The sequence below is a fragment of the Amphibalanus amphitrite genome, unplaced genomic scaffold, assembly GCF_019059575.1.
Source record: "Amphibalanus amphitrite isolate SeventyFive unplaced genomic scaffold, NRLGWU_Aamphi_draft 000554F_arrow, whole genome shotgun sequence".
Lineage (NCBI taxonomy): Eukaryota > Metazoa > Arthropoda > Thecostraca > Balanomorpha > Balanidae > Amphibalanus > Amphibalanus amphitrite.
The window spans coordinates 1-14661 of record NW_024882048.1 but is presented as its reverse complement, the minus strand read 5'-3'; the positions used below and the strand labels follow the sequence as shown (position 1 = coordinate 14661).

The window sequence follows — 14661 nt, the reverse complement described above, 5'->3', positions numbered from 1 at the left end:
GCTTGTAAACCATGCATACCAATTTCAATAAGGTGATTAAGGTCAATCAGCCCATTAGCCCGTAAATCTATAGCCAGTTGTACTGTCCCCGGGATTCCGGGTGGACGGTGGTCGACTCATCGCTTAAGTCCAGTATCGCCTCAGCTCAGCTCCGACTGCCATCTACGCTAAATATGGAGCTTTCTTTAGCTTTTTAGAACTACACATAGGTGACGCTAACAGAAAAGGTACGCGTGTTGTAGCCCCATTGTGGTGTAACTTGCCCCATCAACCAATCACAATGCAATAACTAGAGACAAAAACCACATGGAGCGCAGTTTAAAGTGCCAAGCGTTTCGCGATGTTGCTAGCATCTTATATCGACTGAACAGTGAGCCCGGCCTTCACCTTCTGTTTAGTGACATACATCCGCTGGAGCCCGCGGGATACGTTGCAAAAAAAAAAAACAAAAAAAAAAACGATAGGACTGAAGGGTATACTGCTGAACGGCGAAATTCTTCATCGCACGTAGAGCAAATAAATCTGAATATTCGAAGGAATGTGTGTGCTAAACGCTTGACGTATAAATAGGTACAGTTTATTACCTTCCCACAATCTCCCGGAAATAAAAACGAACGGAATAGTCATCTGGGTGACATAACACACAGTCAATGAGCGCGCAGAGCTCATCCGCGCTCCGCCGCGCCAGCTCTCGGCACACTGGCGCCACCTTCCCTCCCCACCCGTTACGGCCGGCCGAGCGGCCCGCCAGAGTACCGGCCGCCTACTTGGTGCCCGTGGAGAACAGCCATAGCAGGCCGGCCCCCGAGCCCACCGAGAGCACATAGTTAAAGGTGGGCGCGAACGAGCGCAGCACGTAGAACGAGGCCACGATGACGATGGCCAGGAAGAGGGCGTTGTTGTAGAAGATTGAGAAGGTGGTGGCCTCGTAGTCGGCCACCTCGTTCTTCTTCCACAGCGTGCGCTCGTCCTTCTCCTTCTTGCTCATCTTCTTGTCCTCGGCCAGCTTCTTCTGCATCTCCCGAGTGACGGCCTCCTCGCGTTTCACGGCGATCTGCGGAGCACCGGGGACGGCAGCGGTCAGCGGCGCCACACCGGTAGTCTCCGCTAGCGGCAATGAGTTCCATAAATGACACATCTCAGACTACAGATACATTGGAAAATACTAAGGCAACTTTCTAAACACAAGGCAGAATTAGTTACAGCACAAGGTAAATGCCCAATCATTGTCTAATCCGTAACACAATGTCACAAACTAAAATACTGATGCAAAGAAAAATGAAATAAAATAATGTTTTTATTTGCATTCAAACCAAATGAAATAAAATAAATGCTTTTCTTTGCATTCAAACCACCTCAAGAAAAAACAAGTCCCCACATGCCAGAATTTAGATGCCAGGCCCCAAGGTCTTTATTATCAGTAAGACATCAACAGTCAGAGAAATACATTTAAAGTCCACTTGGCAAGATCAGCCAATGCATACCTTATGCTTCAAGATGAACTTGGTGTTTTTGTATGCCATGGCCACCAGGTAGGTTGAGGCCAGTGTGATGATGAGGAAGATGGGGATGGAGGAGTAGAGGTCCATCATGTGGATCCTCCAGTACAGCCCTGTGAAACAGGACAAACACATGGTCAGCAGATGTCCTCTAGGCACAGCCCACCAAGGTGAGCACAATGAGGATGAGGATTGATGTGTCAGGTGGATACTTTATTACCCTGGATATTGTTCCAAGTCCTAACCATTGCTAAATAGTGCAATGACACATCTAATCGGACTAGTGCTACTAACAATGGAACTACCAAACTATTCAGCTGGACCCAATTGTACATCTGAACAGAAGCCAAGTCTGAGATCCTTGCAATAGGTAGGAGATCCTTGCCTACCCTGCCTTCCTGGCCAGGCAGGGTAGGAACCTACCTACCAAAGATGCATGATATGAATGAATGAAGTCAAAACCAATTGATTCTGACATCCCATATCATTGATAAATCTGTTACTTTTACAGAAAACTTGTTAAAACAGCATTTCCCAAACTGAAAAAAACTGATAAAAAACTCTTTAAGCAGTAACAAAAAAAAAACACTGATTTAGCCACCAGCTGCCTACCTTTGATTTCATATCACTCATCAATATAATGACAGAACAAAACTGATTTTGATGCTAACCATGCTAAATACTCTTGATGATGAGCCACATTTTTTACTTGAATGATGTTAAGATTACAATGTGTATTTAAATAAAGACAGCAAGTGCAGGCTAGGCAACTACCCAGCCGGAAATCAGTTGGGCAAACTAGACCTTTGGAATCAAAATATGGAGGCATCAAAAGATTGATTCCTTTTGGGCATTAATGCAGACCATTTCTAACTTACCAATCACATAAAAATAAGAGAGTGTTTCAAGAAGGAGCATGCCTGATCTTGAACAGAAATGCTTGAACTATCTCCTAAGCAAAATAATATTGCTCCTATCATAACAATTTGAATTCTATAGGTAGTGAAAGGCAATCAAGGAATTGATTCACTTTAAACAGATAATCATAATATTGATTCCCCATCAGCTGGCTAATCATTATTTTGATTCACAGGTAATGTTAACAGATAGGCAACAATGACTTGCAAGAATACAGCATTTATCTTGCTATTATTCTCATTTAGTGGTATCATCAGCACCACAACTGATACCTATAGCATTGTTGTACTTTACCTTCAGTACATTTGATAACAATTCACAATTTTTAAATGTCAAGAATACAAAAACTGAAGCAACAGGTAAAAACCATATAAATAATATAAAAGCACTACAACAATGATCATTACAGGTTTAAAAATTTCATTTTGCCATTTTACACAAATACTGATTGGTTAGTATGTGATTCATGATACAAAAATAACATACAGTGTGATTTCCTCAAAACAGCTTTTACGTGATGGACAGTGGCTCTGTCTTTTTCCCATTCATAAGGCCAAAGGGACAATTTCTTAGCTTTGAGGTAACACTTTTTGCAAACCTACCACATTTTTCTACCTTTTAAAAGAAAAATCTCACCGTCATGGGCCTTTTTTCAACCGTAATGATTAATTTGAAGTCAAAAGTGTACCTAAATGAATCAAAAAATTGATTCCATGCCCATATTTGGTCATGGCTCCTCCCACCAGAATCAAATTATTGATGCCTCCATATTTTGATTCCAAAAGTCTAGTTTGCCCAACTGAAATTAATAAAAATTACGAGAATCCAGATTTAGACAACATGGAAGACAAATTTAATCATGATCAATAAAACATGGGAAAAATAATTAGTAGGTATTCTGGTGACAAAAATGGATCAAATACAATAGAACTTACAGATAGGAATAGCAGAAACAATAAATGCATTTCCATAGAAGAGGGCTGATGACTTGGTCGAAACATTACGGCTGAAGTCCTGCAGAAGAAGCTCTTCTTCGTTACTGAACTTCGCACCCGTATTGGCGGCAGGCATTTTAACTGTTATTCTGTGACCTAACTTTCTGAAATAAGTCAAGAAGCACACAGAATACCGGCAGAGAATCCAGCCAAAACAAAACCAAGTTGCGTCAGCGTGGCGGCTGCGCAAGATTTCCCGCAACTGGCAGCTCAGTGGCATCCACGTTTTTGGTGACGTCGGTATTTATACTAGAAACATATTTTATTTATGCTGTTTTTACGGTATTCAACACAAAAGTGCATACAATTTGAAATATAAATTCTTAATGATTGGCTATTGATTAAAAGTTGGAAGATGTAAACGTAATTTTCAATATTTCTAGTTTAAAGGTTGAGACGACAAACACTAGTCGCTACTAGAGTTTGGAACACATTCCTCCCAGGTATACAGCTATCAAATTATAATATATGTACTTTGGGTTTTTCATTCATTCTTTGGGGACTGGAAAGGGGTGTTGGGGACAGGATAAGGGGAAATAGGGACAATAACGCCCTCAGACTACTGTTTTTGATTGGTTTTCAACATCACACCTTTCACAATGCGTGGAAAGATATGTCCAACTACAATGGCTGGTCCTCCTGTGTCGAGTTGTCGACCTATCTCCAAGCTGTCGCCCATATGATACCCATTACCCAATGCTGTGTTATCTTCAGCAGTTTTGTGACAAGTGTTTCTAGGAATACAGATAAATATTCATGTCCAGTAGATTTCATGTTTTTATCAGCCTTCGTGCTCCGTCCCTTTGTTGCCGAGGCCATCGTCATTGGTTTGACACCGAAGGGATCAAAAGAATTAGTTAAGGCACAGCTTTGGGCACGTTCAACGTCTAACGATGCTTTCTTGAATAGCTTTATACACTTATCTAGATCCTGGCGATGATTAAAATGCCCGTCTGCCCCATAGTACTGCAGAGTGTTGGAATCCAAGACAGACTACACTGAACTTCGACAATATTCTCCAGACGCCCGGTATTGCCCGTCGGAGGGAATGGGTCTGGGCTTGCAAAACAACCTGCGGTATGCATCTGTGTATAGCACGATGTTATTCACTGTTCATAAGGTCATCATCAAAACTTCATGCATAGCAGACACGCCAAACAAAACAGCCCACATACGACACAGCTCTCATCTCAGCTAACTGACAAAATCACGCCAGCTGCGGTAGTTTCCGCGGCTGTCGTCGGCGGTGCCCTCTATCATGCTCCATGTCCACTGTCCGGTTATGGAGGGCCACCACACCACCAGTGCGCATGCGCCGGTGCACCTCCTCCAGGTCAGGAGGCGGCGCCGCGTGAATGTCCAGACAGGCGCGCACCTTGGCCTTGACCCGCTCCACGGACTCGGGGTCGCAGCGCGCCGAGATGGGCACTACGTGATCGAACTGGACCGGCCGCCGGGGCCGGAGGTCCGCCGGCAGCTGAGCGGCCGACGCCTCCAGTCCCTCAGCCAGGCGCCGCTTCAGCTCGGGCCAGGTCTCTGCCGCCGCCGGCGAGTCCATCTTGTTCACCACCAGCATGGCCGGCTTGTCCAGCAGCTCCGGCTTGTACAGCTCAATCTCCTGTGGTCGGAAATGCAGAGGCATGTGAGCAATGAGCATTCACCATTCCATTCACTAGCCAGTCAAATAAAAATACCACTTATGTCTACGAATTATCTTTTATCGGTCCCTCAATCTACAGCAGATCGGTAGAAACAAGTAAATGGATGTCAACTAGTTTGTTTCTCGTACCCGATTGAGGATGGCGATGGTCTCGAAGGCGGACCGTTTGACCCTGTCCGGACTGAGCTGGAAGCCGTTGACGTCGACGACAAACAGCAGCAGCTGGGTCCGCTCCACATGTCTGCGAAACAAGGCGACAAGTGGCGGGATATGTTCGGCAATGGAACGACAACATCGGTCCGTTATGCATAAATGAACCCTTAATGACCATTGACCGACAAGAAAGCAATAAACACACGAAACTCCTTATACGACGGTATACTACAAAATCGTATAACAAATTTAACAAACAAATGTATAACAGAATCGAAAATAAAATGTTTGGGTTGGCGCAGTTTTGAAAACTACACGACCAAATGTGAAATATCAAATGTTTCTGAAGACAGCGAAAACAATCAATCAATCAATCCTCGTTATTTTGCTCTTGTCATCGTAAAAAAGGTTATTCCGTCCCTCCCTAACCCCGATAAAGGCACCAGCCGCCGTACCGTAGGAAGCTGTGTCCCAGTCCGATGTTCCTGCTGGCGCCCTCAATCAGTCCGGGCAGGTCGGCCACAGAGATCTGACGCATGTCGCTGTAGTGAATAATGCCGATCTCTGGCGACATGGTGGTGACTGAAATCGAACGGGTATGAACGGTGTCAGGGATAAAATTCCGGGAGGGGCAGAACTCACTTGAGGGCTAAATATGCCTTTTTATTTCGAAAGCTATGAACTTTTTAAGTCGAAGCCATACCACAAAAAGAGGCATTTATATCACCAATAAAACCTCATTAATTATTGAGTAACGAACCTACAATCATTACATACATCATGATCAATATTCGATGCCCAATTCATAATGATGAAACGTGCAAGCTGCTTTTTATCCGCGACGCAGTTTATTGTCGCCGAACTAGCCACTGGCCACTGGCTATCCCCGGCCCAGCCAACCATTTACCATACCACCACCAGCGGACTCACAGGGGTAGCTGGCCACCTTGGGCCGGGCGCGGGACACCGCCCTCAGCAGGGTCGATTTGCCGGCGTTCGGGAACCCCACCAGGCCTACGTCAGCGATCAGTTTCAGCGTAAGGTAGAGCTGTCGGGCGGTGCCCGGCCGGCCGATGTAGCCCGTGTGCGGGCCGCCGCCGTCACCGCCGCGCGCCCCCAGCACCCGGTCACCGGCCACGTTACAGTCACCTGAGAGCGCGGAGTTAGACGGTAAGGGTTGACAGCGTCCCATCGCACAATGTTTGGATAACTACCTGTGAATGATTTCAAATGTTCATTGGTTTCTGCTGTTGCTCCGACTAAATCCAACTAAAAACATACACACAAATTTAAGCCATGCACTGACACATGATCCATTCTTGACTGAAGGTGCTTATGTCGCGTCTCGCTGCTCGCTACGATACAGCCTGACCCAAACCAAAGACATGTGATAACTGAGATCATTATAACAGCGTTGATATGAGTACGAGAGACTACTGCTGACAGGAACGCGTGGCCCGTTCGCGGCGCTGTGGGCTCATCCCGAAACCCACCGATGACGGTGCCGTCTGCGGCGGACACCTGCACGCCCGGCGGCACGTGGATGACCCGGTCCTCGCCCGGCTCGCCCTGGATCCGGAACTTTCGGCTGTGCTCGCCCACTCCGGCCGTAAACCGCTGTGACGGGTTCTGTAGCTTGAGCTTCCGCAGCGTCTGATCTGTCGACGGTAAAAATTAAAACAGCTGACGTTGCTGCTATACTGTAAGTGTACTTTGTACAATAGTCAAACAACATCACAAAAGTAGGTGATTTTAATTTGTCAAACTGTGAAAAAGAAAGTATGAAGGTATGTATAATGTACAATTTATGTAATAAGCAAGGCACAATTGTCAAGACAAACGTGAATAGTCAAGAAGTTCATCGGTCACCCACTCTCTTTTGCGGTGATCCAAACATCGCCACCCTTCCCGCCGATTCCGTTCAGCTTTGGCAGACCATTTCCACCTGCTCCTCCTTTCATGTAAACAAACAGCTTGTCAATGAACTTTGTTCTTGGTTTCATCGTTCAGTCTGAAAGATGAAAGACAAATAATGCCTGGGCTCAATGCACCTCTCAGTCAGAGTACTGGAGTCAGCAGGTTTGAGGTTCCTTCTTCTAAGTATGTAAGGTCAGAGCTTCAGTGATGAGATGAGATGAGGATTAATTGTACCTAATCAAGTTAGAGACACGCATGTTCCCTGAGGGGTGTTCACGGGCACCGCACACTGCTGCGTGCGGTGTGTGCGGTGCGTCCAGCAGGCGTGGGGGTAGGGGATGGGTAGGCGGTTCTGACGTCACGGCTGCGTGCGGTGGACGGTCCGCTGTGGCCAGTCCCGACCGGCCACAGCGATCGCTGTGTGCGGTGACGAAAGGCTGACGTAGGGACGAAGTGGGCGGAGCTTCGAGGCTGTGTGCGGTCCGGCCGCACACAGGGCCCGTGAACAGCCCTCTGATGTTAACCCGCGCCCGGCTGGGGGTCCTGGATTTCCACGCCCTGCTGGGGGGGGGGGGTGTTTGAACACCCCCCCCCCCTTCTAACTCGGCTCCTGGGCCACGTAGCGATACGCGGAAGGCGGCGTTCGAAAGAGCGTCAAAAATAATGAGGAAATTACTTCGGTCAATTTTTTGGTCAGGTCAAAGGTCAGGTCACCAGAGGTCATTGAAGGCAAAATTTCGCCGATTTCCAGGTCGAATGTAGACAATTTCCAAGAAGCCAACGCATAACTCGGGAACCAATAGAGCTACAGCGCCGCGGAAAAGCGCATTCGATAGCCCTATTAGTGCCCTTTCTGAGTAATTCTCTCAGATTTGACCTAACGTCAACGGTTTTGCCTGCAGGGGGCAAAAACTGCAAAAATAGCCGATTTTTTCGGAAACAGTTTTTCTGCAATAACTTTTGACCCAAGCCTTGTACGAGCTTACTTTTACCGGCATCGTGTTCCTCTCGTCAAGACGCATCGAATGAACTATAACTTGACCTTGAAAGGTCAACTTGAAAATTTGACCTCAGGTCAAGGTCATGACCTGACCGGAAGGGGTCATGTTGCATATCAGTCGATCCGTATCGTCGAGCTGAACACATCTAAGGCGTTTTCATCGCTCTAGCATGGCTCTATCAAAAGTTATTTACGAAAAACTGTTCGATACCATTCGTGACCTAAGATGACCTCAGGGCATAAACAGGGGTCACGGACACCATTTTCATGTTCAGTGTGTCTAAACCACTTGTAATTCAGTGTTTGGGAGTGTTTATAATGTCTTTCGTCCAAAAGAGGCGCATTTCAATTTTCTCCCATTGACTTATAATGGGGAGGTCGCAAAATTGACCTGACCTTAGGTCATCGATATCAAAATTCTGAGATATACATTTTGTATAGTCGGTCAAATATGTATCTTTCCCGGCCGCCAAGTGGCGCTACGGTCTGGATTCGATAGTTGGCTGAGCCCACACCCCAGCTGCCCTGGCGGCTCTGGCGGCCCTGTGACGTCACGCGCGGGGGGCGGAGCTACACAGCGGCCGGCTGGAGAGTGACCGCAGACCAGCACTGGACGGCCTCGCCGCCGGGTGCTCCGGCGGGTCTGGCCGGGAGAGGCGAGCAAGCGGATGCGTTAGGAATCTAACGAATGTGAGGGCAGCGCGATGGTCTAATGATGGCTGTGCTTTCATGCGCCGTGTAAATTGTAGACTGAGTGCTATGAGCTATCAAAGGATTATCTGGTGTTTCAACAGGGGTCGCTGACCTAAAAATTAAGATGGTTGCTCTTGATACGATTGAATGCTTGGTGATATGATGATTAGCGCAAGAGAAATATTTAATCGAATTATGACCGGTTATTTTTTGATAAAGCAAAAACTTTTTTCATTTTTTTTTTTGGCATTAACGGGAAAGCGTTAAGCCATATCTACTGAAAGCGCCGGGCCGGGGGGGGGGGGGGGGGGCGATTTGCGCCCCCCCCCAGGTTTTTCGCAGATAGCCGAAAAACGGCGGCGTGCAGCGCCACCAAATTTTGCATACCTGTTTTTCCATCTATTGCGCATACTGTGTGCGAATTTTGACCTTATATGACTTAAGGTCAGGTCAACAGGTCGGCTTGAGTGACCTAACGTCACAAAAAGTTTGAACTTGCACCAAAGCTACAACTGTTGACCGATCGATATGAAACTTTCAGGAGTTAGTAAGGGTGACAATATCCACAAAATGTATGTCTCGGATTTTTTTTATCTATGACCTGAGGTCAGGTCAATCTCACAACCTCCCCATTATAAGTCAATGGGATAAATTTCAACTTCATCTGAATGCCACCCGATCCACACAATATATTCAGGATCATGGTGTTGCAGGTCCCTGGTGGTCATTCTACCGAAAGATGTCACCGGTGACCTTTGGAAGGTGTCGCTAGGTCATCCGAGGTCACCTGAGGTCACCAGCGGGGGTTTTCTGCAATAACTTTTGAGTGAATAGAAATAGAGACTCCGTTCGACGTTTATCATGTTTGTCTGATCAATGCGGATCGAATGATATGCAACATGACCTATTTCAGTCAGGTCATGACCTTGACCTTAGGTCAAATTTTCAACTTGACCTTTCGAGGTCACATGATATAGCTTTCGATGCGCTTTGACAAGCTAAGAACGATGACGTTCGAATCGATCCTTTATCTTGTCTGGATCAAAAGCTGTTTAAGAAAAAGTATCAGAAGTAAAAACGTTTTTTATCGCTCTTTCGAACGCCGCCTACCGCTTGTCTCTACGACGCTCAGGAGTCGAGTTAGACGGGGGGGGGGGGGGGGGGGCGTAAAACCGCCCCCTCCTAAAACAACCTCCTAAACCAACCCTCCTAAAGATTTCTGCAACCGTTCTACCCTCATCACTCAACTGAATAATTCTCCCCTTTTCAAAAACGGTGCAGTGATACGGCATCTCAAACCTAGAGCGACTACACTCAAGTTCAAGCTAACGGTCTCCACTCTCCAATTCAGATACCTATCGAAACCTTTCCGCGACCCGGTGCTGTGTCTCAATCAGTGGGCCAGCTGGCCGCAGACCATACCCGCAGGGCATGAACCTTTGACCCAGTGGCGGCGGAATAGGGGGTGCAGGGGGTGCAGCTGCACCCCCATCGAAAAACATGGGGGTGCAAACATATCTTTTTGCACCCCCAAAATCCGTACAAGGGGCCCGTCGCACCATCCAATACATTTCTCCTGAAAACCAGTGATCGGGAAACGAACACTGATGTGGAATCATCCGGGATGTCCCATTATGGTCAGGAACGCCCCATGCTAGTCTTTGGGGCCCCCACACCGGCTAGAAGTGTCCCGAGCCGCGTTTGGTGCTCCACGCGGCATCTGAGGGCCCCACGATGGCCTCAGAGGGCCCTTTTATGACGATCTCTGAGGGCTCCCACTTGAGGGCTTTGTCCCCCGGGGCCCTATAACGGTCACTAAGGGCCCTCATGAAGACCGCTGAGGGTCCCACAGAGACTCCAGGGCCCCAAAGAGACTCCAGGGGCCACGCTGGCCTCTGAGGGCCCCTATGACGGCCTCTGAGGGCCCTTACGATGATCTCTGAGGGCTCTCACGACGAACTCTGTCCCCTGGAGCCCTATAACGACCACTAAGGGCCCTCAGGACAACCGCTGAGGGTCCCACAGGACTCCAGTGGCCCCACTGGCCTCTGAGGGCCTCTACGACGGTCTCTGAGGGCCCTTATGACGGCCCTAGACCCAAATCAAGTCTGAGGGCCCATTTGGCTTCAGACGGCCCATAAAGACCCTCAATATGGCCAAGGACCCTCATGACGACCTCTGATGATCCTCTCGAAGGCATCTAAAGGCCCTCACAACAACTTCTGAGGACCCCAGGACGGTCCCTGAGGGGCTGAGGGCCCTGACGACGACCTCTCTGGGCCCTCACGATGGTCTCTAAGACCCAACGCAAGCTCCAAAGGCCCACACTGCCTGGCGTCTGAGGGCCCCACGACGGCCTCTGAGGGCCTCGACGCAGGCAGGCTCCAGGGGCCATGCTGACCTCTGAGGGCCCTCTTGACGGCTTCTAGGGCCTAACGAAGGTTTCAAGGGCCAACGCTGGCCTCTGAAGAACCCTACGACGGCCTCGGAGGGTCTCAACTCAACGCAGGCAGGTGCCAGGAGACATGCTGGCCTCTGAGGGTCCCGCAGAGTTCAGATTCAGAGGATCCAACGACCTTTGTGGACCTTACGAAATACGAAGGTCTCCGAGAGCTCACGCAGGCTCCTGGAATTACACACTGATTCTCAGGCCCCATGTCGGCTTGTTGAGGCACTTTATCTGCTCTTGGTGCCCCGTCGCCGACCTCTGAGAGTCTCAATGTCGGAACTTATGGGGCCATGGGCCCTACACCGGCTTTTATGGCCCCTACATCGACTCTTGGGACTCATGACCCATGAAATGTGGGTCTAAGCGGCTTCTAAGAATCCCCATGCTGGTTCTAGTAGCCGCCAGCCGAATATTAGGGCTCACACGCGAGCTCCTGGGACCCCGTGCATACCTACCCCAGGGGTCTACCTGCCTCTAAGACCCCACACATACTTTTGGGGCTCAAACGCTTGCCCCTGAAGGCCCCACTGAGACCCCTTTCCTCTATTCAGTCCTCCATACCAGCTCTTTAGGCTAAACATCGGCTCCTGTGGCCTCCATCCCGGCTTTGGAGGGCCTCCATATACAGGCTTTTTTTGGGGTCGGATGCCGGTTTCTGAGAGCCCTCAAAAGACTTTCGAGCCTATACTGCCTTCTGAAACCTTTCAGCAACTTTCAAGGGACCGACCCTGATCGGAGGGCTCATTCAGTCTGGGGAGTCATGTAGGTCTCTGGAGGAGTCTCTATGTGGTCGGTTTCCAAGGGGCTTCTAAACACGGTCTTCTTGGAACGGTCTCGTAGAGCCCTCAATGGTCCACTGCGGATCCAGAAAAAGTGGTTTGAGACGCTGCGGGTGGTGACTAGACTAAAAGATTAGCCGATAAAAACTAGCTGCATTTGCTTCTTTATGCTTTCATTATTTGAGACAGGTAGGTACACTGCAATTTTAAACCTTTTACAGAACTTGTGCGTATGGGGAGAGTTTTCCGAACTCTTCGTTTTTCATAAATCAATAAAAATCACCCCAAAAAAAACTGAAGGGGGCCCAAAACTTCCAGAGGGGCCCCTTCAGAAAACTTTGCACCCCCATCCAAAATTACCTTCCGCCGCCACTGCTTTGACCATATTAGGTCAACACGCCGTGGCCCCAGCCCGCTCGCCAGGTCCGCGCTCATTGGCCGACGCGGCAACCGCACAACCTGTCCCCTCCCCTCCGTAGTACTCGCAGCGGCCGGCGGATTCAGCCAAGTTACCGACCTGCCCAGCTTGGGGAGGGCCGGCCGGGAAAGATACATATTTGACCGACTATACATGCTATTGCTCTTAGCAATCGCTGAAAGTTTCAAAGCGATCGGTCACTCGGTGTAGCTATGACAGACATTGAAACTTTTTATGAGGTGAGGTCACTTCGAGTGACCTGGTGACCTGACCTTGAATGACCTTGGTCTAAAATTTTCACAACATGTGTAGAATTGATGTATGATAAGGTGTACCAAAAACGGCGGGAAAAACCACAAGGGGGGGGGTGTTCAAACACCCCCCCCCCCAGCAGGGCGCGGGTTAAAAGAGATATACCACTTTCCCTAAAGTAGTTTTTTTTGCTATAGGTAGTTAAATTATTATTATTTTTTGCTTAAAGGGACCCTCCCAACTTCAAAAAAGTTAATGAATTGGCATGAAAGTGATGTCGCTCGGTTCAGAAAGAGCAAAAACGAATATCTACCAAATTTCATCGAAAAATATTCACCGGTTTTCAAGATATTAGACTTTTACTTTTGTTTACTTTTTGGGATCTCCGCTGTTCCTAGCGACTTTATTTGAAAGTGCGGCATTTGTTGCGCGCAAAGCAGCATATACCACCGCGTGCTACAAAACGTTTTAGTCAAACATTTAACGAATGTTCGAAAGCCTGATGACGTCATCAGACTCCCGTAATGGTTAAGAGATAGGGACCACGCTGGTCCCACCCTGCAAGTAAGGGGAAGAAATTTATTGAACACCATAAGGCTGCGGGGGTTGCGACCAGGATAAATGGTGGTTTCTGAGCCTGGCCGCAAACTTGGCTATCTCAACTCAAAACTAATGTTAAGGTGGGAGGGTCCCTTTAAAATGAATGGAAAAGAAATAATTCATATTTACAGAATGATTTTTTATATATGAGTATGTTATATTATGAGTATATTTATATATCCGTAGTATATAATCTATACTTAATCTAGAGGCTAAATAGCAGTGTTCTAAAACTGGATTTTGGTTGGTTGTGCCAATGAAGATTGAAGATGAAAAATCTAAGGATGAGAAAAACAGGTAAGACCCAAGAGTACAACAATTTTTTTTTTTTTGCAAAAGGGTGCCATGTCATTTTTGATGCAAATTGATAAAGCAGGATCTCATGTCAGCATCTTGACAGGATCTGAAAAAAAAGGATGTGGATGCATGGACTATGGAGTGTTAAGTCATATGAAACCTGTCTGTTGAAGTGAATAACACATTTTTTTTCAAAAATGAAATAATGCCACTGTTTCTTATTTTGAGGTGAAAACATTTTACCCATTATGTGTGATTTTCCACCCAAAGTTCCAAAAAATGGAACACTGCTGAAAAGTGGTGGTGCAGAAGGTTATTTAGCATTAACCCAGGGCATTAACCAATCATATTGCGCATTTTAAAAGCAACTGCATGCTGATTGGCTGAGCTTAGCCTCTGCAACAGCTGGCAGGTGGCTGTTTTCTTGGCATTCTTCTACAAGGCACCACATTCATCAGCGAGGCACTCTTTTCGGAACAAGAAATGAAATACCTTTGCCTGGAGTGATTGTTGGGGTGTAAAAACTCCTGATTTGTGCTGGGCCTCAGCTCGTTCTACAAATCCGCTATTCCATTCCAGTTGAGTTTCAAGCCCTGACACCATGTTAAAAGTCGTACCTATTTCTCCTTTATTAACTGTAGTTATATATCTAATTAGTCTCAACATGAGCCTCCACAAGGAAAAATCGACAGCACGGTACATAGAGAACTGAGAAATCGACGGTACCATGCGATCGACAAAAAAAAAAAAACACGGGAATAGGGCTTAACCCACCTATTAGCATTTCAATCAATGCACACCCCTCAAATTTTGTATGTTTCACAAACGTAACAATGCCTAGTTCTGAACATTTTGTTCCTTCATTTGGAAGCATTTACCGAAAACAAAAATATCTTTTTTTTCATAAGGATTTTTTATGTAAGAATAATTTTTATCATTAATTTGATACTTGAAATAAACCCTTTTAATAATTTTAAATTTTTTGATAGTCAGATTTTGTCTGAAGCTTGACCAAAAGTGATGTGGGTGTA

General features: G+C 47.1%; 2 protein-coding genes across 2 annotated transcripts; both read right to left on the bottom strand.

Annotated features, from left to right (window-relative positions):
- Positions 1-561: 561 nt before the first annotated feature.
- LOC122393810 (translocon-associated protein subunit gamma-like) lies at positions 562-3625 on the bottom strand. The gene is made up of 3 exons (XM_043390212.1): positions 3353-3625; positions 1485-1612; positions 562-1054 (listed from the first exon to the last, which is right to left on the bottom strand). The coding sequence occupies exons 1-3, from the start codon at positions 3486-3488 to the stop codon at positions 764-766; spliced, it is 555 nt and encodes a 184-aa protein (XP_043246147.1). The 5' UTR covers positions 3489-3625; the 3' UTR covers positions 562-763.
- Positions 3626-4488: 863 nt separating this feature from the next.
- On the bottom strand, positions 4489-14456 carry LOC122393811 (GTP-binding protein 10-like). The gene is made up of 7 exons (XM_043390213.1): positions 14405-14456; positions 7099-7236; positions 6719-6883; positions 6156-6374; positions 5681-5807; positions 5202-5313; positions 4489-5030 (listed from the first exon to the last, which is right to left on the bottom strand). The coding sequence occupies exons 2-7, from the start codon at positions 7226-7228 to the stop codon at positions 4620-4622; spliced, it is 1164 nt and encodes a 387-aa protein (XP_043246148.1). The 5' UTR covers positions 7229-7236; positions 14405-14456; the 3' UTR covers positions 4489-4619.
- Between the last annotated feature and the right edge of the window lie 205 nt (positions 14457-14661).

Excerpts from the sequence above, each read along its gene's own strand:
- LOC122393810 (XM_043390212.1), bottom strand. The coding sequence starts at position 3,488 with ATGCCTGCCGCCAATACGGGTGCGAAGTTCAGTAACGAAGAAGAGCTT. Across the intron at positions 1,613-3,352 it reads TGTTTCTGCTATTCCTATCT|GGCTGTACTGGAGGATCCAC; the intron begins GTAAGTTCTATT and ends CCTGTTTCACAG. Across the intron at positions 1,055-1,484 it reads AGTTCATCTTGAAGCATAAG|ATCGCCGTGAAACGCGAGGA; the intron begins GTATGCATTGGC and ends GGTGCTCCGCAG.
- LOC122393811 (XM_043390213.1), bottom strand. The coding sequence starts at position 7,228 with ATGAAACCAAGAACAAAGTTCATTGACAAGCTGTTTGTTTACATGAAA. Across the intron at positions 6,884-7,098 it reads TTGGATCACCGCAAAAGAGA|ATCAGACGCTGCGGAAGCTC; the intron begins GTGGGTGACCGA and ends TACCGTCGACAG. Across the intron at positions 6,375-6,718 it reads CGCAGACGGCACCGTCATCG|GTGACTGTAACGTGGCCGGT; the intron begins GTGGGTTTCGGG and ends CCGCGCTCTCAG.